At 41.2% G+C, this 27,014-nt stretch overlaps 1 protein-coding gene across 1 annotated transcript in view; it reads right to left on the bottom strand.

The window, feature by feature from the left end:
- FGD1 (FYVE, RhoGEF and PH domain containing 1) overlaps positions 1-27,014 on the bottom strand; it is an 854,635-nt gene that overhangs the window by 385,864 nt on the left and 441,757 nt on the right. Inside the window, exon 3 of the mRNA XM_044089056.1 lies at positions 25,391-25,574. Coding sequence (XP_043944991.1) covers positions 25,391-25,574 — 184 coding nt within the window. The remainder of the gene's footprint in view (positions 1-25,390; positions 25,575-27,014) is intronic.

The following is a 27,014-nucleotide window of genomic DNA, read 5'->3' as shown; positions in this document are numbered from 1 at the left end:
CCAGATGCCAGGTGCCCTCTAAAGAAGGCTAACTTTTGGAGAAATTAATAAATTCCAATCATGCAAAACCAATAAATAACAAATACACCATAAAAGATAACCCCAGCTAGCTAAAAAGAGGGATAGGTACCCAAAGAATAACACAGGGGGGTAGGAGGGAGGGAAAACCTGACTGCAGATGCATACCTATCGGACATCTACATTTATGGTAGGTACAAAACTGTACTATGTCCTTCAAGGATGCACCTGCAGTCCTTACATATGGGTAGAATACCACAGCCAAGCTGGGGGTGGTAGGACCTAAGAAAAGGATGGTGTAGCTAACATGCCCTGCAGGAATGCAGTAGCAAAGCCTGCTCTGGATCTGGAATATAAAGGCAGGTTGTAATGCTTGGAAAATGTATGCACAGAGCTCCATGTAGAAGCTTCTAAAATGTCCTTTGTAGCCACCCCTCTTAAGAAGGCTGTGGAGGTGGCTGTTGCTCTGGTGGAATGAGGTCTGATGGTAGCTGGCACAGCTTTTCCATGAAAAGAGTAGCAGAATCAAATGCAATTTCCTATCCATTTTGAAACTGTTTGTTTTGAAATTGCTCTTCCTTGTACACCAGCAGCGTATGCCACAAACAGCTGGTCAGTTTTTCTGTAAGTCTTAGTTCTGTCCAAGTAGTAACGCAACTGTCTGTGAATGTCCAGGGTATGCAGAAGTTTCTCTCCTTTATTTTGTGGATTTGGAAAGAAAGTAGGCAGGTGGATAGCTTGGTTCAGTGAGACCCTGGATACCACCTTTGGCATGAATGAAGGATTGGTTCTCAAAGAGACTCTGTCCTTATGGAAAATGAGAAATGGTTGTACTGCCATGAGGGCCTGTAACTCAGATACTCTTCTTGCTGAGGTTATGGCCAGAAGGAAGGCAGTCTTCCAAGACAGGAATTGTAGTTCTGAAGATGCTGCTGGTTCAAATGGGGGTAGCGTTAATTTTTCCAACATGAAGTTAAGGTCCCATGTAGGCACTGGTGGTGTCCTTGGAGGGTTGATGTTTTTTATCCCTCTTAGAAACTGCCTTAGCAGAGGATGAGAAAATACAGGTGGATCAGTGTTGTACTCTGCTGAAATAGCTGAAGCATGAATTTTTATGGATGAGTAAGAAAGGCCATTGTGGAGCATTTCAGCCAAGTATTCAAGGATATGTGGGATGCTCATCACTGTCGGATCCTGACCCTGTGCGGTGCTCCAGGTTCGGAATCTTTTCCATTTTGCTGAATATGCCTTTCTTGTGGAAGGCCGCCGAGCTTCCATGATGATATCCCTTACCCTCTTGGATAGTTTATCCAGGTGAGGAGTCAAGGTATTTTCCAGGCTGTCAGTTGCAAGGTTTTCAGGCTGGAGTGCAGAGTTTTGAAATTGTGCTGTGTCAGAAGAAGTGGCCACTGTGGTAGGGGCCACGGGTTCGTGCGTGTCATGCTCTTTAACAGTGGGTACCAGTGTTGTCTTGGCCAGTCCGGAGCTATCAGAATCACTTTTGGTTGTTCTGTCCTGATCTTCAGTAAGACCTTGTTCATTAACGGAAGAGGTGGGAATGCATATACTGTTAGAGCATTCCAGCTGAAGGATAGGGCGTCCACCTTCCATGCTTGAGGATGGTATGTCCTTGTGCAGAATTTCTTCAGGTGATGGTTGTGGGGGGAGGCAAAAAGATCTATGTCCAGCCTTCCCCAAGATTTTGTTATCTGAAGAAAAATGTCTGGATGCAACATCCATTCGTGTGGATCCATGGTGTTTCTGCTTAGGCTGTCTGCCAGTACATTTTCTTTTCCTGGTACGAACTGGGAATGCAGTTGTATATTGAGTTTTAGGGAAAGTTCCCAAAGATTCATTGCCAGCCTGCAAAGAGGGTAGGAATGGGTACCTCCTTGCTTGTTTATGTACCACATAACTGTGGTATTGTCTGTTTTTAATTAGTAGGTGACCTTGATGCAGGAAATGTTTGAAGGCCTCGATTGAATGCATCACTGCCAGCATTTCCTTTTGGTTGATGTGCAGGCACAATTCCTTTTGAGTCCACTGCCCCTGAATACATCTGTCCTTCATGTGCGCTCCCCATCCATGGTCTGAGGTGTCCGTTGTAATGGTATGGCTGGTATGAGGCTTGCTGAAAGGCAGACCCATGTTTGACTGACTTGCTTGTGCCCACCACAGAAATTCCTTGTGAAGGCATGGAATGAGGGAGATCAAAGTTTCTAGGCTGTGACTGTGTTGAGACCATATGCTCCTTAGGTACCATTGCAGTTTCCTCATATGCAGCCTTGCTTGTGGAATCAGCAGAATGCAAGATGCCATGAAACCCAGGGCCTGCAGGATTTTCCTTGCAGTCAGCTGGGTTTGTGTTGTCAGATTTTTGAAATAATCCGGTAATTGTTCTTGTTTTTCTTTTGTGAGAAAAGCCATTTGGGTGTTTGTATCCAGCTTTGCACCCAGAAAAAATTATTCTTTGGGATGGAACAAGTCTTGATTTTTGAATGTTGACTGTGTATCCCAAGGCCTGTAGTAGGCAGATGGCATAGCTCAAGTGTTTTAACAATGTTTGTTGGCTGTCCGCTTGTATAAGGCAGTCGTCCAGGTATGGGTATATTTGAATCCCCTGAAGTCTGCAATGTGCAATTACTGATGCCAGGCATTTCGTGAATACTCTGGGTGCAGTAGATAAGCCAAAGGGCAATGCTGAGAATTGATAATGCTCTGAACCTGCAAGAAATTTGAGGTGTCTTCTGCAACTTTGTCTGATAGGGACATGCAGGTATGCCTCCTTGAGGTCTAGAGTTACCAGCCAGGACCCCTTGCCCAGCATGGGAAGGAGCTGCTGTAAGGTCAGCATTTTGAATTTTGGCACGATGAGGTAAGTATTCAGTGCGGACAAGTCTAGAATAGGCCTCCATTGCTTTTCTTTTCTTGGAACAAGGAATAGTCTGGAATAAAATCCTTGGCCTTGTTCTGTGTAAGGAACCTTTTCTATTGCCTTCATTTCTAGTAGTTTGGCAATCTGCTTGAAAGCCTCTGCCCTTTGATTTGGTGGCAGGTTTGGCATGCCTTGCCTTTTTGGTAATGTATGAAAATGGAATCTGTATCCTTTGTCTATTATTTGCAGTATCCATTTGTCCTTTGTAATATTGTGCCAATTTTCTGAGAATAAAGATAGCTTTCCGCCCAAAGGTGCTTCCAATTGAGCCCTGGTTGGCGGAGTCATAGTGAAGTCATTGAGTTTGTGCTTGTGCAGTAGATGTAGGTCCTGCACTACCTCTCTGGGTAGGAGGCTGCCACTGACGTCCTCTGTAGGAGCCTCGAGCTTGTCCTCTACCTCTGCCACGCCTGTTTTTCCCTCTTTGAAATCTGTCTGTGTCCGGAAAGGACCAATTCTTAGAAGGCCAATTTCTGCTGAATCTTGGTGGTTGGACCTGGAGAAAATCTTTGACTGTTTGAACTGATTTAGCCTTTTCTTCAAATTTCTTTAAGACCTCTTGAGCCGTGGAACCAAATAACTTTTGTTTTTCCAGTGGTGCATCCAGAAGCTTTGCTTTAACATGATCTGGCAGTGTTTGTTCCTTCAGCCAAGCATGTCTACATATGACTGCACCTGTCATTGCTGACCTACATGAAGCTTCCAATGCATCATAACCACACTGTAAGAAATGGTTGCTAACCTGTTGAGAGTTATGCACCAGATCCTGAAGGGCCTTGGGGTCTAGGGGTTCAGGTGAGGATAGTTTTTAATGCAATTCATCTAACAGATACTCTTGATACTGTATCATATGGAATTGACAATTTAATGCTCTCATAGAAAGAGTTGAAGAAGTATACACTTTTTTACCCCATCTCTCTAAAGCCCTGGATTCCCTTTCAGAAGGAAGTGGATTCTTGGCAGTGGTAGTTGTAACCCCTTTAGGGCCCTGGGAAATAGTTTCTGGGTCAGCAGAGTGGCCCTTGTAAAGGTATAGATGTGAGTCTGGGACCCTGTAGTACCTGTCAGGTTTGACAGGGGCCAGAGGAAGGGAGTCAGGGGAAATACTAGACTCAGAGTACACATCCTCTATAACATTCAAAACAGGAGTGATAGCCAAAGGTCTATGCTGAGGTAAATGTAAAAAAGTCCTTAACCTCTTTCTGGAATCAGAGAATTCCTGGCCTTGCCATTTGAAATGCTCTCTCATGGAGTGAAGGGTCTCCCCAAAGGAAAACTCTTCGGGTGGGGAGGCCGAGGGAATAGATTCCTCTGCATCAGAATCCTCGTAGGCCGGAAGGGCCTCCTCCTGGTAGTCCGAAGGGGCAGAGTCATCTGAGACCTCATCAGAAGACTGGGGATCTGTCTGCTCAACCCTGGGCCTTTTGCCTGGAGGGGGTTGAGAGCCCCTGTCTGGATGTGGCTGAGAGCCCCTGATTAAGGAAATAAGGTCCTCAGCCAAGGTTAAGATTTGTGAACTGGTAGTGGATCCCTGAGGAATAGCCTTGGGAGGGAGAGATTTTGGTTGTTTAGCAGCTTTAGCCCGTGTAAAGGCCTTAATGGACATGGATACAGGAGGCCTGGCTGCCCCACGTGCTGGGGTAGATTTATCAACAGAAATGGTGTCGGATATTTCCTGAGCACCGGTTTCAGATGGAAATTCTATGACCGACTCAGGAATGGCCTCCGGTACTGAAGTTACCAGTGGTGCGGTGTCGTCGGTCTGAAGCGGTAGAGATTCGGCTTCAGAAGAGACTGAGACACTCGCGGTAGGCCTAGGCGTGGAGTCGGCCGAAACCGCGGACCGCGTGTGTCAGTCCTTATCCTTTCATTTTTGGGGTAAATGTGCTGTCGGAAGCTCCGACGGCATGATATAACAATAATTGTTCCCAAAAAATTCCTCTGCAAACTCTGCCCGACGCCTAAGAGTGCGTTTATTGAAGGAAGCACAGGCTGAACAGGCCGAGACGTCGTGGTCTGGGCCTAGGCAGGGTAAGCAGTAAGAGTGGAAATCCTTATGAGGTATTTGTTTCCCACAAGATAAACAATTATTAACTTTAACCGTTTGATCTGACATCGGCTGAGGCAAGAAAGAGTCCCCAACGGGGTACTTAGCTTTTTTGAAGTCTTCAGTAGCTGAAATCACAGGAGCTGGCCAACCGGCACTTGCGAACTGCTTCTGCTTCGGGCACCTCGCGGCAAGAAAGACTGAGGAACATGGCGTCGGCTGACGCTTTTATACCCCAGGCGCTATGACGTCGGGAAAAAGGGCGACATCAGCCGACGCCGGACCCAGACTTTGGAATCCGGCCGACCGAAGGGCTGCCTGAGGCAGGACAACCCATATGTAAGGACTGCAGATGCATCCTTGAAGGACATCAGATCTTTTCAGTTTAGTTGATGTATCTAATTGTCCAAGAAAGCCAAATAGTGCATGTAGAAATGGATATAGTCCTACTATATAAATAACCAAATCATCATTTTTACCGGAGGTGAACAGAAACTGAGATTTTTTTAAAATGTTTTTATTACTTCAATAACATTCTGGGCCAAACTTTTCAGTCATAGGGATTTCTAAAAATTCTGATATGCTAAATGCCATTTATAAGATAAAAATAACCTGCTACTAATTATAACAAGAAAACTGGATATGAAACTTTAATGAAGTTATGTTATTTTAGCCAAAATAAACATCAGTTGGAATTTGTATTTTGTTTATTACAATAAGAAAGTATTTCAGTTCTATACCTCATTTTTATGATGTGAGAAGAAATTATTCTTCATGAATGTATCATCAGTGTTGGGGAAAGGCTTCAGGGGGACTCTGGTGCCATATTTTTGTTGTCTGTTGTGCAGTTTGTGTTTGAAAGTTGGTATCCCACAATTCCATTGGAGTGGGTGGGGTTATGTAATTATGTATGCAAATTGGATGTTAATCAGCGTACAGATTTGTACCTATTTTTCATGGCCCTTGTCCAAATTTCTGATGTTTCCAGGTTGAGAGGTATGTCCGTGTCTTTGACTGATGTTTGGCTTCTGGATCCCTCACCATCTCTCATCAGTCTGCAATCAATTCAAGATTCCACAGAGGGACCTCTTTGTTAGACTTTGGCCTAAACACCTGCCACAACCATCATCTGTCTTGCCATAATGTAGGCCTCCAGCTTCCCCTTGTACCTCGTGGTGGATGGGCTTGTGCATTTGTACTTGGAAGCATTGCTTCACTTCTTGCTCCTCTCCCAGCACATCGAGTATCCGTGTCTTACAGGATAGTCATCCAATGACCAAGGAACAGTAACATTTCTAATGTTTTAGGTATCAAACACAGGACCTTTCCTATGAAAAAAGGTTAGGTTCAAGATCTGAACTGTGCAAATGACAGAAAGGAACTATGGATTGTGAGGCTGGACACAATCTGCTCTTTCAGAATGTGATATCACAATGAGTTCTGATTTGCCACCTGAAGATGCATATGGAACTCCCATCATCACCTGATTTACCCACCTTTCAAAGCATGGAAGCTATGGAAAATTCGGGAATGTGCTAACCCCTGCAACTAATTGATAAAGTCAGATTTAAAAAAAACATATGGAAAACCACCTTGACGTCATGAAATACCACAAATACATTTGGCCAATAGGCAGGAAATATAAGATATCAATCTGCATTAAAGCAATAAAAACCTGCATATAGAGATTTGTTGCTGAGGGATCATCTGGAATGGGAATGATCAGGCACTCAGAAGGCAGCTGTCCTTTCTCAGAAACAGGAGGGACTGGTGCTGAAGGTCAGAGGCATTTCCACATATGAAATACTTTATCAAGTGGTTCTTAAGCACTAAGATGGCCTCATTATGTAAAACAGTCTTCCTGGCACAGAAATCCAGAACATGGGTTGGATGCTACCAAGGGGGGCCAGATAAAGGCTATGCTAGCTTCTGTTGCCATAAAACCTAGAATGTGAAGTGGATTGGTTAATGGTAGAAAAGCTGTTTGGGGAACTGAGAATTATATCATAATAGGCAATACTGCATATCTTCTGTGCAAATCCCTACATGAAAAAGCTAAAGACATTTTCAAAATGAAGTTTTTGTGCCACAGACAGACTTCCAGTTGGTTATGACTTGATCGCATAGACACTCAGTCTTTCAATGTACACAGCATTAAAGCGTCTTAACTCCTGATCACGGACAGTTTTTTTAACCAATGAAAAAGGCCTTTAAAGTCATATTTTAAGAAACATATGAAAAGCCACCTTAACTTCATAAAATCCCACAAATACATTTGGCCCATTCATTCACCATCAACAGTGGGAGGGATGACCATGTGGGGCCACCATTTACACAGCAATCATTAGTGCTTTTACAGTTTCCTCTTTAAACTCAGAGTTCACCTGCAAAATGCTCCGCTCATGGAGTAAAAGGGAGATGTGCTGTGGGCTGACCATGCTGGACTTACCTCACTTCCACAAATGACATTATTGCAAGTAGCCCCACCGACTTCCGCTGAAAACTGCAGTGGTTTCCCTAGTCTCTATCAGAAAAAAACATACTTCCCTATGCATTCTGCTGAATACCTGCAACCTTCTCTCCCCCTGGGACAGGCAAGTGCGATAATGCTCTTCATTCTTCTTCCACCCTTCCTGGCTCTTCCAGTACAGACTGTGTTATTTGAATCCTGAATGCCTGGGTCATAGTAAGGGGTCCATCCTTGTGCATCACAAAGCTAGGCTGAGACATGGCTTTTTGGTGATGGATGCTGTGACTGGGAAGTTAGTCTTCCCAACATGCAGTGAGAATTTGGCATTGGTCGCATTAATGCTGCTGGTACAGAAAATACAAGTACTCTATATGGGAGTGTTTTGTTTCTCACAAGTGGCTGTTTTCATTGTTCAAGGAACTGCTCATCAGTACTGTGGACATCAGCCAAAGGTTTACTGAAAAACTATCATATAATCAATTCCAGTAGAATACAGGCCGACTTCACGCTACAAAAAGATTTCATTTCCAGATATTTCATCAATGGTAAAACATACTCTACAACAAAAACCTATACTTTAGCAACCTTTAAAAACATTTAATTTTGTTATTTCAAAGGGAGCCTTCAGTATGTTTTACTCAATAGCATGCTTGCCTATTCTGTTTGCTCACTGTAAAGAAAAAGTAGAGTATAAGCAGATAATGGAAGCGACCACTTTTCAAAATACTCAAATTATTTCCTTAGTAGACAATAAGATCCCATTCAGACTGTGTGTGGAAAATGCCCATAATAGGCCTGACTGTCTTTGTCTTGTAAATTCACTTCATGATGGTGAGAAAAGATAAAAGCTGAATTGTATAACACAGTGTATTGTGTAAACCTCAGTAAAAGCCACCCTAACCAACAGGATGCAGGGACCACTAGCTCTGGAAAGTGAATGTAGGGTGTGTAATTCCACTATAATAAAGAAACAAGATTATTGTGGTGATTAACTTCCTCAAACTTCAGGAAGTCATTAATGTACTTAAAGGAAAACTCCACCCTCTCCTACAGTTTAACTCAGTTCTTAGCTTTCTTTTCTCCCTGCAGTATAGTTCCAGTATTGTGTAGGTAACAGAAACCTGCTTGTACTTTTTAAAACTTATCTCCACACACTGGAATAAAAGGAAGAGAAAGCCCACATACTTTTTTTTAAGCTAAACATGTCACATACTTTGCAGAGAAATTTGTCTCTACCTGCATGACATACAGACACAGTTAAATCTGTAATTTACCCTGTCAGGTACTGCTGTCAATCTTAGATGGGCAATTAATCCTGCCAATGTCAGGAATACAGCAGCTGATAAAAAGACGGAAAGCTGTGGAACTGTTTTTATTGGAGAGGAAGGGAACTTAACATTCCCCTTTCATAGAAATACAAAGCAATTAGATGAGTCAGGGGTTTAAAGGCAGTTCTTACAAATTTACATAAGCAGAAACACAGTATTGAAAGGCTAAGCTTTAAATACTTGTTATTTATAATAATTTATATGTTAAGATAACTTAATGTAGTTCGCTGTGACAGTTAGAGAAAAGTCAGAAAATATTATTTCTTATAAAGTATCAACACATTTACCATTTTCAAGCCTCCCCCCAACACACACAGGACAGAACTGGAGAAAGAGAGACAAGTATCAACCTTATCATCTAGGTGCACTGAATGCTCAGAAAAAGGTATTTTTTGCTTTTGTGATGTCCTCCTAGAGGGGATGCCTATCTGGAACACTCAGATCTTTGGTAAGAGATTCCTGCTGACTTTGAGACAGTCCTTACACTGTTAGACTGCATAAGCATTTTGTAGTCCACAAAAGAAATGTGACCATTGATGGCAACCAAAATAAACAGCTGAATTTACCTTTATGTATATTTGCCATGTGCTCTTGCATTAAAAACATTAAGAAAAGGAAACCAGAAGTACTAAACTGTGTTTAAACGCAAACACACACCCACAGTCAGACATGTGCATTTAAAGTGCTGCATCCCACACATAGCATTCTACATGCTACATACATTTTTATACATTTACACGCAAATATATCTCCCATTTCATTCTTCAAATTTACAGTTCACCGAACTGCAAATGAGCGACTCCTTTCTGCCGAAACTCTACTTTTCCAAAGCTGCAGTTGATCGACGTTTGTTTCAGCAAAATAGTGAAGCTGTTGGTATTACTATTGTAAGTACAAGGGTACAGAGTTCACGTACGTTCTCTTACATCGTACCACTTGTAGAAGTTGGCAGACATGACAGTATTTTTGAAAAGAGGTATGTGTGCCATGCTCTTGGAGAAATGCATGCAGTATGTGGAAATTTGTTTTAACAGCGCTCTTTGCTTTACAATGGAGATCACAGAGCAGTGAACATCATGAAATATATCCTTCTTGTCACTTAGTGTGATCTTGGAGTTGGTATACATAATTTGCAGGGGAGGCTTGCATCCCCCTTGCAAAAATGTTAGGACATGTGTGTTTGTTGTGTAGGTGTCTTTTTGCTGTTTTGCAGTTTGGCAAAATAAGACTTCAGAATAGTGCAGTTTTGGTAAACTGGTGTCGGGCAACTGAAGTTCAAAGAAACGTAATTTTGGTAAGAGAAAGGCCTATATATATATATATATATATATACATACACACACAAACAAATATTTGTGTGTGTTTATATGTAGACATGCATACAGGTGATTTCCATTTTGATTTGTTTTTCTTTAAAGGACATGAAGTGCACACACAGGCATATAATGTAGTTCTCTGTTATATACAGACTCATATGATTTTGTACACGTACTTTATATATCCACTGTATGTATATGTATATATATATATATATATATATATATATATATATACACGTATACATAAAGTGTACACACCACTGTTAAAATGCCAGGTTTTTGTGATATACAAAAATGAGACCACAATAAATCATTTCAAAACTTTTCCCACCTTTAATGTGACCTATAACCTGTACAATTCAAATGAAAAACAAACAAATCTGTTAGGGGAAGAAATATAAAAACTAAAAAACGTACAATATGCTGGTTGCATAAGTGTGCACACCCTTAAACTAATACTTTGTTGAAGCACCTTTTGATTTAATTACAGCATTCAGTCTTCTTGGGTAGGAGTCTATCAGCATGGCACATCTTGACTTGGCAATATTTGCCCACTATTCCTTGTAAAAGCGCTCCAAATCTGTCAGATTGCAAAGGCATCTCTTGTGCACAGCCCTCTTCAGGACACCCCAGGGATTTTTCTATTGGATTTAGGTCTGGGCTCTGGCTGGGCCATTCCAAACCTTTAATTTTCTTCTGGTGAAGCCATTCTTTTGTTGATTTGGATGTATTATTGGGGTCATTGTCATGCTGAAAGGTGAAATTCCTCTTCATCTTCAGCTTTCTAGCAGATACCTGAAGGTTTTGGGCCAAAAGTGACTGGTATTTGGAACTGTTCATAATTCCCTCCACCTTGACTAAGGCCCCAGTTTCAGCTCAAGAAAAGCACACCACCATGATTCACTGTAAGGATGGTGTTCTTTTGGTAATGCAAAGTATTGTTTTTGCGCCAAACATACGTTTTGGAATTGTGGCCAAAAAGTTCAACATTGGTCTCATCAGACCATAACACATTTTCCCACATGCTTTTGGGAGACAATGTATTATTTTGCAAATTTTAGCTGGGCTTGGATGTTTTTCTGTGTAAGAAAAGGCTTCCGTCTTGCAACCCTACCCCATAGCCCAGACATATGGAGAATACAGGAGATTGTTGTCACATATAATACACAAACAGTACTTGCCAAAAATTCCTGCAGCTCCTTCAGTGTCCTGTAGGTCTCTTGGCAGCCTCCCTGACCAGTTTTCATTTTGTCTTTTCATCAATTTTGTAGGGACGTCCAGTTTTTTGGTAACGTTCACTGTTGTCCCATATTTTCTCCACTTTTTGATGACTTTCTTCACTGTGTTCCATACTATATCCAATGCTACGGATTTTTTTTTGTACCCTTCTCGTGACTGATAACTTTTAACAATGAGATCCCTTTGATGCTTTGTAAGCTGTCTGCAAACTATGGCTCTTGCTGTAGCAGGCAACTGAGTAAATGTCAGGAAAATCCTACTAGGACAGCTGAACATTACTTGGGGTTAAATCAGAGTCTCTTTAATTGATAGCAGGTGTGTACCCAAGAAGACTGAATGCTGTAATTAAATCAAAAGGTGCTTCAACAAAGTATTAGCTTAAGGTTGTGCACACTTATGCAACCAGCTTATTGTACATTTTTTATATTTTTCCCCCTAACAGATTTGTTTGTTTTTCAACTGAATTTCACAGGTTATAGGTCACATTAAAGGTGGGAAAAGTTTTGAAATGATTTACTGTGGTCTCATTTTTTTATATTACAAAAAACTGGCATTTTAACAGGGGTGTGTTTTTATATCCACTGTGTGTATGTATAATATATATATATATATATATATAGAAATGAAAGCAAGAAAAGATCACGTTACCAAGTAAGGCCCCGTCATCTGCCACTTTTGAGGTAAACACATTAAAATTGTAAAAGAAGCACTTGGAGTGATTTTGATGCATTCAAATAGCTCGGAACACAAAGATACAATGAAAAAATATTCTTTTTAGTTCTGAGGTGTTTTCCTTTAACTAATGTATGCAACCAGAGAGTACTCTTGCTGGTAGACAAATAACCTCTTAAGGGAAAAGATCACACAGTACTGCTGTGATAGACCTTGTTAAAAAGCATATTTGTGGACTGTATCTTTCATTGTGAACATTTCATAGAAATGTGCACATTACCTAACACTTCCCTATAGAGCTCCAAAAGAACATCCCCTACTTTGAAGCATGTTGCAGACTTCCAAGTATCTGAATGCAGAATGTTGCTGCTGAACTTTGATAATGTGCTTTAACTTCTGCTGAGAAAGCACTTGTTAACTACCTGGAAATGTGCCGAAGTATCTGCAAACGGATGGGATGTCTCAGCAAGAGGAACATGATTCCCTGGATATACTGCCATGGTATTAACATTTCAGTTTTTCGTATGTACATCATAATACATTCCTCTTAAGTGTACCCAATTTTTTGTGATGCCTTTGATATTCATGTAAAATTTTACTCAGTCCTAGCTCTTCTTCAAACTGAAAATTTTGGGAGAAAAAATGGTGATTATACATTATAAATAATGACAAAGTTATAGACTTCTTTTACTTCAGAACATGCATGTTAATTCAGTTTTCTTATTTTGTCAACTTCAAGTTAATAGTGCCAATATTTTAAAAAGTGTCCCCAGCTGCCCCAGATTATTTCGGCATTAGTCACCGATTCTGAAGTTAGGAAGTTGACAGCTATGTCACCATGGAATAAATGGATAACCAGTATGGAAAACGCAAAGATCAGGCCACCTCCTAAAACCTCACATGCACATCCTAGATCTGTATCAGGCACATGTACTTGGCATATCAAAGCCAGTCAAAGCAGAATGCAGTGGACATGCATGGCAACATATCCATAAACCAGAGAAGCACTTCACTCTGTAGTGTTGACACAGGTACCCATGCCATCTACCAGGGTTAGGTGCTAGACCATTTAGAAATGGCCCTGAATCATGCCTTCAGGAGTGATGCAGGCTAAGGTGATGAGGGCATCCAATAGTTCTGTAGACCAATGATAATTATGGCCTGTTCTTAAAAATGGAAGGCCCTGATCCGGGAGGTGAAGCCAGACCTTCAAAATGCTGGGTCAAGGGTGTTTCCAGACATTGTAGGTGAGCTTAAACAACAATGTGGGGGTGGGACACAAGCAAACCCAATGCCTGGCTGGATAATGAGTCCCTCTGGACAGCTCTTGTATCAGGTAAACTGGGGATTCGCCTCTTCCCAGGAAGATAATGGACACAAGACCTCTCAAAGGGGCAGATGACTAGTGGACAGAGAGCCAAAAAAGGACCAAAAAAATCCATAGGCATACCTTAGGTTTTCAAAGGCCATTTTTCAGTTATGTTCCTCAGACTGTGGCTTTGGAATATACTGGAGTTTTGTACTATAAACCAGAACAATGTAATGATTTTTGTCACAGACATCCCATCTCCAAAATACTTGGCAGTGGAAAACAGTATGATACAAAATATGTACTTTTGTATTTTTCTACAAAAGAAATGAGGTAGGCATGGCCAAATCCATCCACTTTAACAAATAAGAGATAATACAACAAATACAGAAAGTACTATGGTGGTGGTGTTGCGGTAGCGTTGTCGCCTCACTGTAAGACATTGACCTGTTCGATTGTCAGCTAGAGCGTCTTCTGTGTGGAGACATGCATGAATGGGTGTACCTTCGTTGAAGGTTGTGCATCAGGGCTGGCAACTCGGCATGTAAAAATCTACTGCCAATCATTAGCGGACCGGAGTTCTGCTGTGGCGACCCCTAACCGGGAAAAGCCGAAAGACACAACAACAACAACTATACTTGAGTAATTATTAATTTTTATATCCACACACCTTGTACATTAATTTACCCTTGCAGACTACTTGCAGTTTACACAGTTAGTGATGGGCAGAACCACAGATTCCACGTAGATATCAAATGACCTCTATGTCAGAGACGTCACCTGATTTCACATGTAATTTTAAGGAACAATGATTTTTTTGTCCCAGTGTTTCCCCTCTGACTTCAAACAATATTCCAAAAATGCCCACGACATACATTTGCTGCCTATTGGAGGTGAAAACAGTTAGAAGTTTTAACTGTCATTAAATGTATTAAAAAGGCCAGCTGAGGGGGGGGGGTGAATAGGTCTGCTGTACCTGACAATCCAGCTCCCTCTTCCTCTATACACAAGTCTACAAAAGCCACAGTGACAGGGTGCTCCATGCTTTAGCAACAGCCCTGCTCCAACTTCTAGGTTTGGCTCACAGCATTAAATTGATAATCCTCACTGCAGTTCTCCCAGTCATCAACAGAAATGCTATTTTCATGGGACTGAGGAATCTCTTCCTTGTGACCCAAAAGGCAAATGAGTCAGCCACAGCATCTCACTCCTTTCTTTAGGTATTATACCTCTCAACCATTCATTTGCCATGTGTGGAAATTGGGTAAAATGTAGGGCATTTTTTAAAAACATTAACCAGGGAACTCATGGTATAGCTAAAATATTTTGTTTCACCGGTATTATTCACCCTGGATCTTTGAATAGAAATCTTACCTCTGAATGCATGGTAAGTTATTTCACTGTGGAACTGGGATATTTTTTAAGATACAAGATGAGATACAGCTGAGAGATATGTTTAGTGTTACTGTTCAAACTTGGTATAATAAATCTGTAATTAGATGCTTGCCCCAGCCCAATGGGTTAGCTATATAAAACAATATGTTCTGACATCTTTACAGACATCAGGGACAAGTTTAAGGAAGCAGTCAGAAAGGTGTTAGCTCTGTGGTATAAAAAAAAGATCAGACTGCAGCCAAAGCACTCCATCTTCAAGCAGTGGGTCCTGAGACGGAGGGAACCAAATGGACAGGGGTGAGTCATCTCACTCAGCATGCAGTTAAGCAGTGGATCCTGAGACTGAGGGAACCAGATGGAGAGTGGGTGAGACTCAGCTCAGTCATCATACAGACAAGAATGAATATAGTGATATCATGCACACAGCTCCTGCATCACCTGGAGGATGGTGCAGATGGAGTGTCTGAAACACCTGGGATAGCAGTTGTGCCAGCCTGCAAAGGCATACAAAACATTTCAGTTTATTTTGCTTTGTCATGTCAGCGAGAGGTTGAGAGTATTCTTTCTAGGCAGAGTGTTTGGAGATTATCGTATGGTGAACACACAGTCTTAGCATTGTAATGAGCATGTGCAGAACTAGGACTGGTTAAAATGTTGTTTAAGCAGTGGTTTAAAACTACTGAGTTTGTCAGAGAGTTTTGTGTTGGGATACTATTCCAGAGTTTAGCAACATAGTGTGTGTAGAGCAAGTTTCCTGCAACATTATTTGACTTAACTGTAAGTAATAAGAATTTGTTACGAGAACAGAAGTCCCTTGCTGGACAGTACGGCAAGTTTTGTCATGCAGACCATTTTTCTGGATGATGAGTTTGTGTGCTGTAGTAAGTTGTGAATATGTTAGGTAGTTGTGCAGTTCAAGCCAGTTTAACTGCTTTCCCTATGACAATGGTGGGTCCCTATAAGGGAGATTTGGTGGCAAATTTAGCTATTTTACTGTAGCAGGAGGCAAGTTTCTTTCTTTCAGCACTGTTTAAGTTTGTTAGGACAGGAGCAGTGTATAAGAGAGTTGGCAATAAGAAGGTGGTGGCTATAGAGTTTTTCTTGCAGTATCTAAGAAATCCATTGATCCTAATAAAGGCAGCCTAGTTTCTTGCGTGTAGATTTAAAGGTGTGCAGTATATGCTACTCAAAATGGAGACTGTCATCTAATACCTAGAAGTTTACTATAAGTTACAGTTTCAATGACAGTCTTATTTGCTGACTTTATGGTAAAAGATTGCTTTTGATTTTAGCAACTTTCTGAGGTAAAACGCATTAACTTAGTTTTCTTGGGGTTGAGTAGGAGGTTTGATTCTTTGAGCGAGGTTTCTACAGAGGAGAAAGATTTTTGTGTAATGTCTTGGACCTTATTTATTGTTGAGGCTGCACATATAAATGTTGAGTCATCTGCATACTGAACTAAACTATCATGGTGAGTGGAGGTGTGGAGGTCATTAATTAAATAGGAGAGGCCCCACGATAAAGCCCTGAGGGACACCTGTAGTAACTGGTTGAAAAGATGAGTATGTTTGCTGTCATTTAACGGCTTGTTGCCTTCCAGACAGGCAACTAAGAAACCACAACAAGGAGTATTGTGAAAGTCCTGTTGAGGACAGTCAAACGGGCAGTTGCTGGTTCAGGACAGCATCAAATGCCTTTGACAAGTCTAAGAACATGCTGGACACAAGCAGACATTTACAGGACGACAGTCCAGATATGTGAAAATACAAATGTGATTTTTTAAAAAAATGTATTTATTTACATTTGTTTACCAGGAAAATCCGACTGGACACAGATCTTTTTTCAGTGAAAGACCGGGGAGAAAAGCTCCACAACAAAGATACATTAAGTACAAGTTAGTAAGAAATGCAAGTGTACAAATATCAGCAAAAACCACAATGTAAAGTATGAAGAACATATTTAGACGTAGGACAGTGGATTACATGGAGTATACAATCATATATGCATAGGAGCATTGGATACCTCTAAGATGGCACATATTACAACATTAAGATGGCACATATTGCAACATTAATACAAGTAGTGACAATCACAGCAGTGATATAGTAATAAGCTTTCTGGACATAACAGAATGGCTGTAAACAGAGACAGATGTAGAGCATTGTTTGGAGGTGGTGGAGTAATCGGGGGTAGAGACTAGGAGGAAATAGTAGGGAAGAATAAGGCATGAGATGATACACAGAGGCAATATAGGTGACATAGACAGTAAGTAGATGGCTCAGGTTTTGATTTGAGGAGAGGTATTGAATGAAGTTAAATAAGACTGCCAGTGCCAGATTTGGAAGGACTGAAAATATTATTGCAGGGTGGCTGAGTGGCTTGGGGAGTAGGGTAAGAGTCTCTAGTCCGGATAGGTGCAAGGGCAGAATCAGTGTTTTTTTAAGTGAGTTTTAAGTACAACTTTGAAGTGAGTGCATGATTGTATAGAAGTTATTGTGGGGGGAAAGAGTGTTCCATAACTTGGCTATTATGCAGGAGAAAAATGCTTCTCCAACTGAGTTCTTGGCGCTGGTTACTTGTAAGTGATTTTTGCTGCTGGAACGTAGTGGTCTGGTGGCACAATAGGGATGGAGTATCTTTTGGAGGGATGGGACTTTAAAAGGATAGTTTACTAGCTTATGAGTAAGAGAGAGTTGATTCCAGTGAAGACGTCGAGGGAGTTCTAGTCAGTCAAGTTCAGTAAGTGAGACAGAGTGGTGACTGCATAAGGGAGCCTTGGTGGCAAACTTGGTGATTTTGTTGCAACAAGACTCAAGTTTATTTAGGTCAGTTTGCCTTAGGTTGGTAAATATAGGAGATGCGTAGAGAAGGGTGGAGATAAGGTGGGAATTGGCAACTGAAATTCTGGCTGTTTTAGTGAGGAATTGCTTATTTCTGTATAAAGCTCCTAATTTTTGTTAACTTTTTTATGGTCAATGAAATGTGAATGTCAAATATGAGACAACTGTCAATCTTAACACCTAGTAGTTTTGGTGTGTTCTCTTGGGGGAATGATGGTGTTGTCATTGGCTGTAATATTAAAGTGGGAGTAGGTTAGGTTAGATTTTGTGGGTTGGAAGATGAGGAGTTTAGTTTTGTTTGGATTGAGTATTAACTGGGAATTGGATAGCCAAGTTTCAGCAGAGCAAGGAATGCGCTCTTCTTGAGAGAAAGTAAAGATGTGCAGACAAAGAAAAATACTGGATCTGCAGGATGACATCTAAAGTGCCACCTAGTTCACAAAACCATTCTTGACATGAAGGTACCAATTCCTTCCTTGAAAGGGAGATCCTCCTGATGGAAGGGTTCTGGCTTATGGATAAGTGAGGTGCAGAATCAAAGTTACGTGGTACGCAGGACCAGATGGAAAGCAGACAGAGACCAAACATTTAATGGTTTGGAGCTGAAATATAGTTGTGATTCTATTATACTCTAGAGAAGTGACACATAACAGACAAGTGCACTCATATTAGTTGATTTGCAAGACTGCATTCTGTAGTACGTCACTTACAATATTTTCTGTTCTGTGATCTTGACCTCAGCACAGAATTCTTACATTCTTTGAAAGTAATCCTCCATGACCAGACTAAACTTGCTACATACCCCCAGCTTGGACTTGCAAACAGGGAAGGACACTAAAAATGTCCAGAATGATCTTTTTCACAGGGCTACTGAAACCAAACATCTAGGTAGGGAAGTACAAGTAAACCTTTCTCTTGCAAGACTGCCACCTTTATGTCCAACACCTAGGTAAATAAATTGGATACACACTAAATGGCAGGACCTTGTAAAGGAAGGGACGCCCATCCAGATTAAATTAAAGAAACCTCCTGTGAAAACCACAGCTTCTAATGTATCAGAAGGCATCCTTGAGATCCATCAATATCATTCAGAAACCCTGTAGAAGAAACTCTGGTGAGCCATCATTCAGAATCTGGTATAATGTTCTTGCTTGATAAATTCACTAGGGATAGAACATACTATCCCTCTCAAACAACGACAAACCAAAAACAGAACCTGCCCTCTCTCTCCAAAGCTTTAACAGGCTCTATGGACTCTTTGAGGACTACAGTCTGGGTCTGTTTGAAGTGTTCTGATGTCAATGGAGCCCTCTATAGTGGGGGTACTCAGCAGCGCTAATAAATGGGCATTAAAGACCATGTCCTGAATCCACTGGTTATTGGATAAGGGTTTTCCAATCACTGTTGTACTTAAAGATCCAGACCCCAACAAGCAGTCCCAAGTGACAGTTAGGATTGTTGTGAAGCTTCCAGTGGAGGTGTCATTCCAAGTGAATTAAAAGGTGGAGCCAGGTTGGGGTGGACCACTTGATGCAGAGCAACCTTTCTCAGCATATGACAAGATTTCTCCTTTGTGGGGTGGGCTGTTTTAGAAGTGAAGAAACTGAGAAAGGAGAACCACAAAAACATACACAGTGGATAACACCTGCTTTTTATTTTGCTGGCCTTCAGTCAGGCATTGTGAAGCCTGTCCAAACAGAACATTTCTTTGGAAAGGGCAACAGAATATTATTTCTCAGTTTACCCTTGAACAAAAGACAGACTGTCCACTGCAGACAAGAATCTTATGCCACTTCTCTCTAAAGCATCTGGATACAAGAAAATCCCCTGAAAAAGCTGTTGTAAGGATCTTGACTCCAGGTTCCTTGGCCCCTGACTCAGAGTTTAACCATTTCTTCCAAAGCACAATCTGTAACAGGTCACTAGAAGTGGGGAAATTAAGACAGACAATTAAGTGCCCTGATGTCCAAAGTGGCAAAGGAAAAGATGTTCCAATCTACACTGCCAAAGCTTTGGGCTCATCATCTAGAAGCAAGACGACCGTATGTTGTGATCTCTCAAACTATGTGAGACAGCTGACAAGTTGTAGGAATATGTCTTAAGATGTCTGGTGAGAAAGCCATGTGGGGGTGGCTTATTAAAGGTATCTGTCTTCTCAGAATCTTGGAAAATCAGATTTTGAATATTAACAGGGTAATATTTCAGACTGACTCCAAGAAGGGAGATGACCTAGGATTCTTTAGTTGTCTTCTTCCTCAGGCAATGGTTCAGTGTCTTCAGAACTAAGAGCACAAAAGTAGTAGGTCAATACAAGGAGAGCTTCATAAACCTAATAAGCCTAACAGTTTCTCCAAATAAGGTACCTTCATGCATGGGAAAGGGGGAGGTAGCTAGTGATCCTTCCTCTCAATAACTCTATGAAGCAGGTATCTAAATGACTTTAGAATCACCATGCCAACTAGATTCTGAGGGACAGAGAAATAGTTATAGTAAATTCAGTCAAGTCAATTTCAATCTATGGGCCACAATCTGTTTAATAATAAAAAAAAACAAAAATCATTAGTCCTAGGTGAGGGGAGGGGGGGTCAAACCTCATACATGTACCTATGTGGAGAGAGGAGGTGCTACTGCACTCTTTGACTTAATATACCATTCCCCAGTGTCATACAACCTTTGAGGAAATTTGCAAACTTCAATGGAAATTTCACGAATTACAAGGAAGGGACACTCTCTTACCCTAGGCTTCAAATTTGGAAATCCTGGGCTCTGTTAGCATGTAATATAAGAAATGAACTCTAGACATGCTTGGGCTCCAAACCACAAATCAACACCTGAGGAAATATGCTGTAGACATGTTAACCTGGCCTTGATGGTCTGCACAGCATCAAATTGTTTTCTACCATGTTTCGGCCTCTATGAGATGAGCTCTCAGAATACATCAGTGTGTGCACTCGTGTATGTTCACAAGGGGGTGGAAACCACTGGAGTATCATCACCCCACTCCAATGGGCCTAGCTCAGTTCAGTATGGAAACAAAGTAGATTACCCAAACTCGTGTTCAGCAACAAAGCCCTCACTATGAGACTTGAAGGATCACTATATGTGAGTCTACTAAGCTCTATTTCACTCTGGATTCTCAAAGAGCAGAAGGGAGATATACTAACTTTCTGGGTGTCACTTCCAAAGGTAAGGCTCAGGAGATTCCGTGCTGGCTACCCAATGAATCCGCCAGCTGATGACAATTAAACTTCATCCCTTTCTAGCTAAGGAAAAACGTACAGAGTTAGAGGGAAGCAAGCCAATGTTTCAGGAAAGTTTGAAAAAAAGATGACACAGTAATCCTGAAAAACATCACAATCCTTACAGCACTGTCATCAAAGGGGCAAATGTGAGAGAATATAACCTGTAAATAAATAAATAAATAATACAATATCAATGGCAGTGAGGGATAAAGTGCTAAATGCAACCCAGGTGACCAGAGTCTGATTACTGGCTCAAGCATTTGATGGCACTGGTAGGGGAAGACCTACTCATTATGGGGGTAGGGTAAGGCAGAGCTGGCCACATACATCACCACATAGGGGCAGGTGCTAGTCTAATGAAGCAACCAATAGGTGGGTAGCCTTCATACTGGGTGTGCCCAAGTGGGAAAGCCATCGTAAGCCTCTGTGGTCATATGGATTGCTCTTCCCCTTGCCTGTGGGGTAGGGTTAAGCTGTAATTTTATGTCTTCACAGCCTGGATGGCAGCAAAGACACCAAGCATTCTTATGGCTGCCCAAGTGTCAGTCCCCTCTGGACAGCTCCTGTCATGATTTTAAGGGAAAAAATGATCTGCAGGTATGGGGGTAGAAATCACCTAGAAAAAAACTCATCGTTATAAAAACACATTGCTATGGGAAGAGCTTGATACAATAACAGCAACCATTTTACAGCATAATATATAAAAAATTGAAACTTTTGCAACTGCCGGAAACAAGACTTCCTGCTACTTCATAAAGTAATCTGTTCAGTACAGAAATCTGTGAAGCAGCACTGTACAGTAATCTGTAAGGCAATATACAGTGACAAGGTGTTTGCTGCTACACAGAGCAATGACAAATATGTAGTATCAGGTGAGTATACTGTAGCCCGAATATCCTGATTCAACTACAGTCCTAGATCCTGCATAGACAGTGCCAAAAAACTGTGGCTTTACAGGAAAGGTGAGCCTATACAAAATGCAGTCGCACCATATATCTACCTTTAACTGAGTACGAGTCTGCTGACACAAGTGTCACTTTTCAGTGGCAAGCCAACAATGCCTGGTCAAGTGGTTTTCAGAAAGTCACAGTACAAATGTAGAGATGTGACTCAAATAAAAACCAAGAGACCAGCTTCTTTGCAGGTCTCTCTCTTAAATCATGAGTCATAAATAGTACCAGTCATAGCCACTTCCTAAAATCCTGTTGTTAAACAGCACATTAAAAGAAGCAGAGCAAAAATACCCTCTCCATGCGCAATATAAATTAGCCTGTAAAAAAATAAACAACTTCTCCTGAAGACAGGGTGTGGTACATTTCAGTTGGCATTGTTGGTTTACTTGCACCAGCATGCTGCCTCTGTAACAAGACACACCTGTCTGATGCGTGTGATCATAAAAATACCTTCCATGGCACTTACAGTGCAAGCTGTTACAAAACTCGAAATGTTCTATGAATGCAGGGCCAGTAAGGAGATATCTGTGACTGCACTAATACATGCTTGTACTGCCATAACTGCCTACATCCAGCTGTGCACATACCTAGGACTACATCCCATCACACACAGCACATGCTTCCCCTATACCCCCCCATCATAGTCTGGCACACATCCCATCATACACAGTGCATGCTTTCCCTGCACCCCATCATAGTCTGACACACATCCTATCATACACAGTGAATGCTTCCCCTACACCCCATCATAGTTTGACACACATTCCATCATAATCAGCACATAAATTTCACCACAGCTCATAATACTCACTATGAATCCTGCCAAATCCTTTTCAAAATCATTACAAACCGTTCACAACACATTAATGTACTCGGATAAGGATGAGCATACCCAACCATGGTCCAAACACACCAATCAATAGTGTTATAACTATGGTGGGGCAAAGAGGGTGGCTGCCATGATGCAAGCTTTAGGAGGCAATATCAGCCAGGTACCAATGATGCAGGACTGCAGTACCAGCACCTCTTTATGAAGCCAAGAGACAATTGCAGCTTCATAAATAAATCCAGATACTGCTGTTTGCAGTCATGGTAGAAGCACAGAAGCACTTAGTGTGTGTGGTATTAACTGTAATACTCTGCTTGTGACAGCTGTAGTAAACAAGCAACTTGCTACTTGCAGGAGTTTTTTTTTCTTTGGCTCAACTACCTCAACTTTGAGTTTGGGGGGTTGCCAGTTTGGAGTACTGCACAGGCAGGGTACCCGATAACCTAGCTATGGTTCTGATAACTCATTACAGTCAACATATGGCAACAACCACACATCACCCTTAAGTTCATGGGTTCACATGCAGTTACTACTACTACAAATTTCCAGCTGTCCCGAAGCACCGTCTGGATAAGTGACATATTCAATGTTACACAGTAGACAAAGGCAAAAAGATTCAAACCCTGTAACCTTGGCACAGGAAGGAGTTCAAGTCAGAGCTTTAGTCCTCTGCACTGTGACAAACATCCCATCAGTCTCACTACATGCCTGCAATCATACTTGTTCATAATCTCACCTTATGTTCAGCACGACTCTGATTACAACACATCATGCAAACAAGCACACCTCTATCACACATCGTCACTCAGCAGAATCTCTTAACTGTAACCTACAATGTTTAGTACGTGCCTCTAACCACTTCCCATTGTATTCAGTATAATCCTCTAAACATAAACCCATTCATATTTCCAAGCTCACAGCATCATATTTAGTGCTTAGCACAAGTCTTACACCTATCTCATGCAAGTGACCACACTCCATCACACTCTGCATGCCTCTGAATGCAGACCATAATGTGCGTCTGATCACACCCTGTTATATTCTCCCCATGTTTCCAACTATACCCCATTATACCCAACAGATACCACTGACCACGCAGTCAAACTTGGCATACGGCTTTGATTAAACCCCACTGCACTAAGCAGATAATTGTGGCCACATCCCACCATACGCAGCATGTCTCCAACCATACCTCATCATATTCAACAAATGCCTATAACCATTCTCAAGCAAGTTAGGACATGTCTGTAAACATACTGCAATATCCTCAGCACATGTCTACAACTACATCTAATTAGCTCAGTATAAACCTCCAATCATATCTCAGACTCCGCTTATGCCCACGATTTACATCTTAGCGGACTGAGCACACATCCACAGTCATACCCAACTCCACAAACACTTCTGACTGCAACTCATCATACTCGATACATACTTAAAAACATCCTTATGATGCCCTGGACAAACCCAATATACCCAATGTAGTCAGCACTTAGCTTTGACCACCCCTATCACATCAAGAACGTGCCACTGACTAGATTGCAGCATACCTAGTACATTCCTATGACCATACACCATCACAATGAGTACAGGTCTCGGGTCTATATCAGAACATCGAATTATTAAAACTTCGAATGTTCTAATATAGAACACTTTTCAGCGAACGCTAAGAATAGCGAAGCTGCAGAACAGCGAACTCTTTCCTCGGGAAAGAATTTGGCTGGCCGTTTCTGTGGCTTCGCTATTCTTAGTGCTGTGGTGGAAAGTTATGGGTTGGGTTCAGGTAAGTGTACGATTGTTTGTACATTAGGGTTAGGGGTGGGTTAAGTGAGTCAGGGTTAGTGCGCGGGTTAGGCGTGTGTGCGATAGTGACAGACTTTAGGGTTAGGGGCAGTTTAAGTGAGTTAGGGTTAGGGCGTGGGTTAGGTGAGTGTGCGATAGTGATGCACCTTAGGGTTAGGGTTTGGGTTAAGGTAAGTGGGTAGATAGTGTACGTTTAGTTTAGTGTAGCGTTAGATGTAGGAATTTAAGTGTATGTGTGTGGTTGCTGTTTGATATGCTTGTGTCCATGGGAAAAAATTTGCTGTTCTGAATGTTCGATATTTTCATGTTTAGATATTTTGGGGCCGATGAAATAGCGTTCGCTATTTTCATCTTTCGATAACGTGATATAAACGCCAGGTCTCCAATTACAACCACATGATTAGGCACATGCCTCTGGCCACATCCTTGAGAATATAACAATGCTCAGCACATGTCCAGTTACCCTCCTCCTCACTATGCAGTAAGACAATACTGTCAGATACACTCAAAGGTTCAACATTAAACTACTAAGCTTATTACACACCTGCAGACAAATGCTACATCAAATACTTCAAATGTTTAAAAAAATACACCCCTGTCCACAATGTAAATGCAGAGATTTAACATTACAAGCACCAGTGGAACTGGAAAATGTGCATTAATGGAGAATGGGGAATTTAGAATAAAGAAACTTCTGGCACTTCTACACAGACATTTAAAACTCAATAAAGAATGTTCTAGGACCTGACTAAAGTTAATACCATGGAAGCAAATACCACAGGATAAACCACACTGATGGGGTAAAATAGGATGGAAGACCACATACTGTAAGAAAACAACATTTTAAGGGACATTCTTCTACCACAACAGCAGTCCTTAATTAACACAACTGTGTAGCAGAAGACAGACATTGAAGCAGCTACTAAATTCTTTTTCTCACTGTAGCACTAAGTTGCTCTAATATGCCCTACTTACCATCTTGTACACTTACCTCTCAAACTTCTCAATCAGAGAAGATACACAAAAGGGTCCCACGCCATCAGTGCTTTCTGCCCGATGAACTGGGCTCTTCCCAGGACGGGGATCTGCAGGGAGTGGACGGGATGGTGGAGGTGGAATTGACTCAGATCTGCGGGGTTTCCTGATGCTCTGGAGGTGGCAAGGTTTTGGGGGTACTACAAAATATAAACGAAAATAGATCAAATGGTTACAGCAATCCGAAATATGTCTTCTTGACTGGCAATGCATTCTGACACAAACTGTTAAGTGCAAGGTTGAGCATAATATGGTAACTATGTGTGCAGATTCCTGAAATTCTTAAAGAAAACACTTAAGTGTAATTTGAAATAATTGTTTACAATGCAGACAGCTTACATACTTTACATCCTTATTTTACGTTTAACATGAAAACAAGAATACCGTCCAAAAGACCTCTGCAGATTTGTGCATCTTTCAATGAAGCTACAACCTGTTTTTTTTTTCACCCTCATGCCAATATTCTACTGTAAATAAGATCCTAGCGACAATGCTGATGTGCTAGGCCCACATAAAGCCATGGCTGTTGACATTTGGAAGACAATAGCTGCTACTAATTTTAAAACAGTTAAAAAGAAAAGAGGGAACTAAACTTGGTAAACGTACAATACAAGCTGACTTGCTTTTAAAATAAAAGAACATGACACAGCCTGCAACAAAAATAATCCAGTTTACTAGTTCTTCAATTTCAAGGCTCTTGATGTCATCAAACAGACAGAAAAACAACTAAACTGCATATTTCATAAGTTATCATTCCATATAAATGCATAGCTTCAAAAGGAAATAATTACAAATTGCCAGTTCCTCCTTTTAGCTTATTTTTTTGATATTCTCCAGTGCAAAAATAAAGGCAATTGCTCAGATGTTAAAAATCAAGACAACCAGACTAGAATTTTAAGCTGGCCACCCTGTTTCTCCTTAGTAATAACCAATAAACTTCTGCGGTTAATGTGATATGACAGACCCCCAGGAATATCCAGATAATACTGTAAAAACTTCACAAGACTGGTCAGCTACAGGATACTAAAGAAATACTTAGAAAGCTCATTAAACTTCAAGTCAAATGCAATATTTTTTGCAAGTTATGACCCAACAGAAATACCGCCTGTAATGCTTCTACACTGATAAGAGATAACATTTACAGGTTACAGTGGCCTGTAGTTTGTCCATAACATTCTCTCTACTGCTGTGTTATTTTATACCTGACCTGGTGGTGCCACAGTAAGGCTCTGACCTTGGTAGTTGGTCAAAAGGTGAGGACTTTAGTAATGACAGCCATCAGTCATGTAGAATGACTACATTACAGGTTCCCTAACAACTTACATCTAATTGTTCCTGTGATTTGTTTTTTCTGGGTTTGAAAATGCTTCTTTCACGTTCAGTCTTGTGATACAATTAATGAGAGAGGCAGTGCAGGTTTTTCCTACATTTGCTTTTCCACTGCTGTCACAATTCAAAACACCTTTTCAGGAAGACTTTCTAGTGATGCCTCGTACTGCAGCTGCACCTCCACCCAGTCCTCACAAACTCCAGAAACATAACACTGTTGCAGACAGCTCGTCACAAACATTGTGTTATGC

This window comes from Protopterus annectens, chromosome 12.part0, assembly GCF_019279795.1.
Source record: "Protopterus annectens isolate FY-2018-M chromosome 12.part0, PAN1.0, whole genome shotgun sequence".
Taxonomy (NCBI): domain Eukaryota; kingdom Metazoa; phylum Chordata; order Ceratodontiformes; family Protopteridae; genus Protopterus; species Protopterus annectens.
This window is presented reverse-complemented; position numbering and strand designations above follow the sequence as displayed.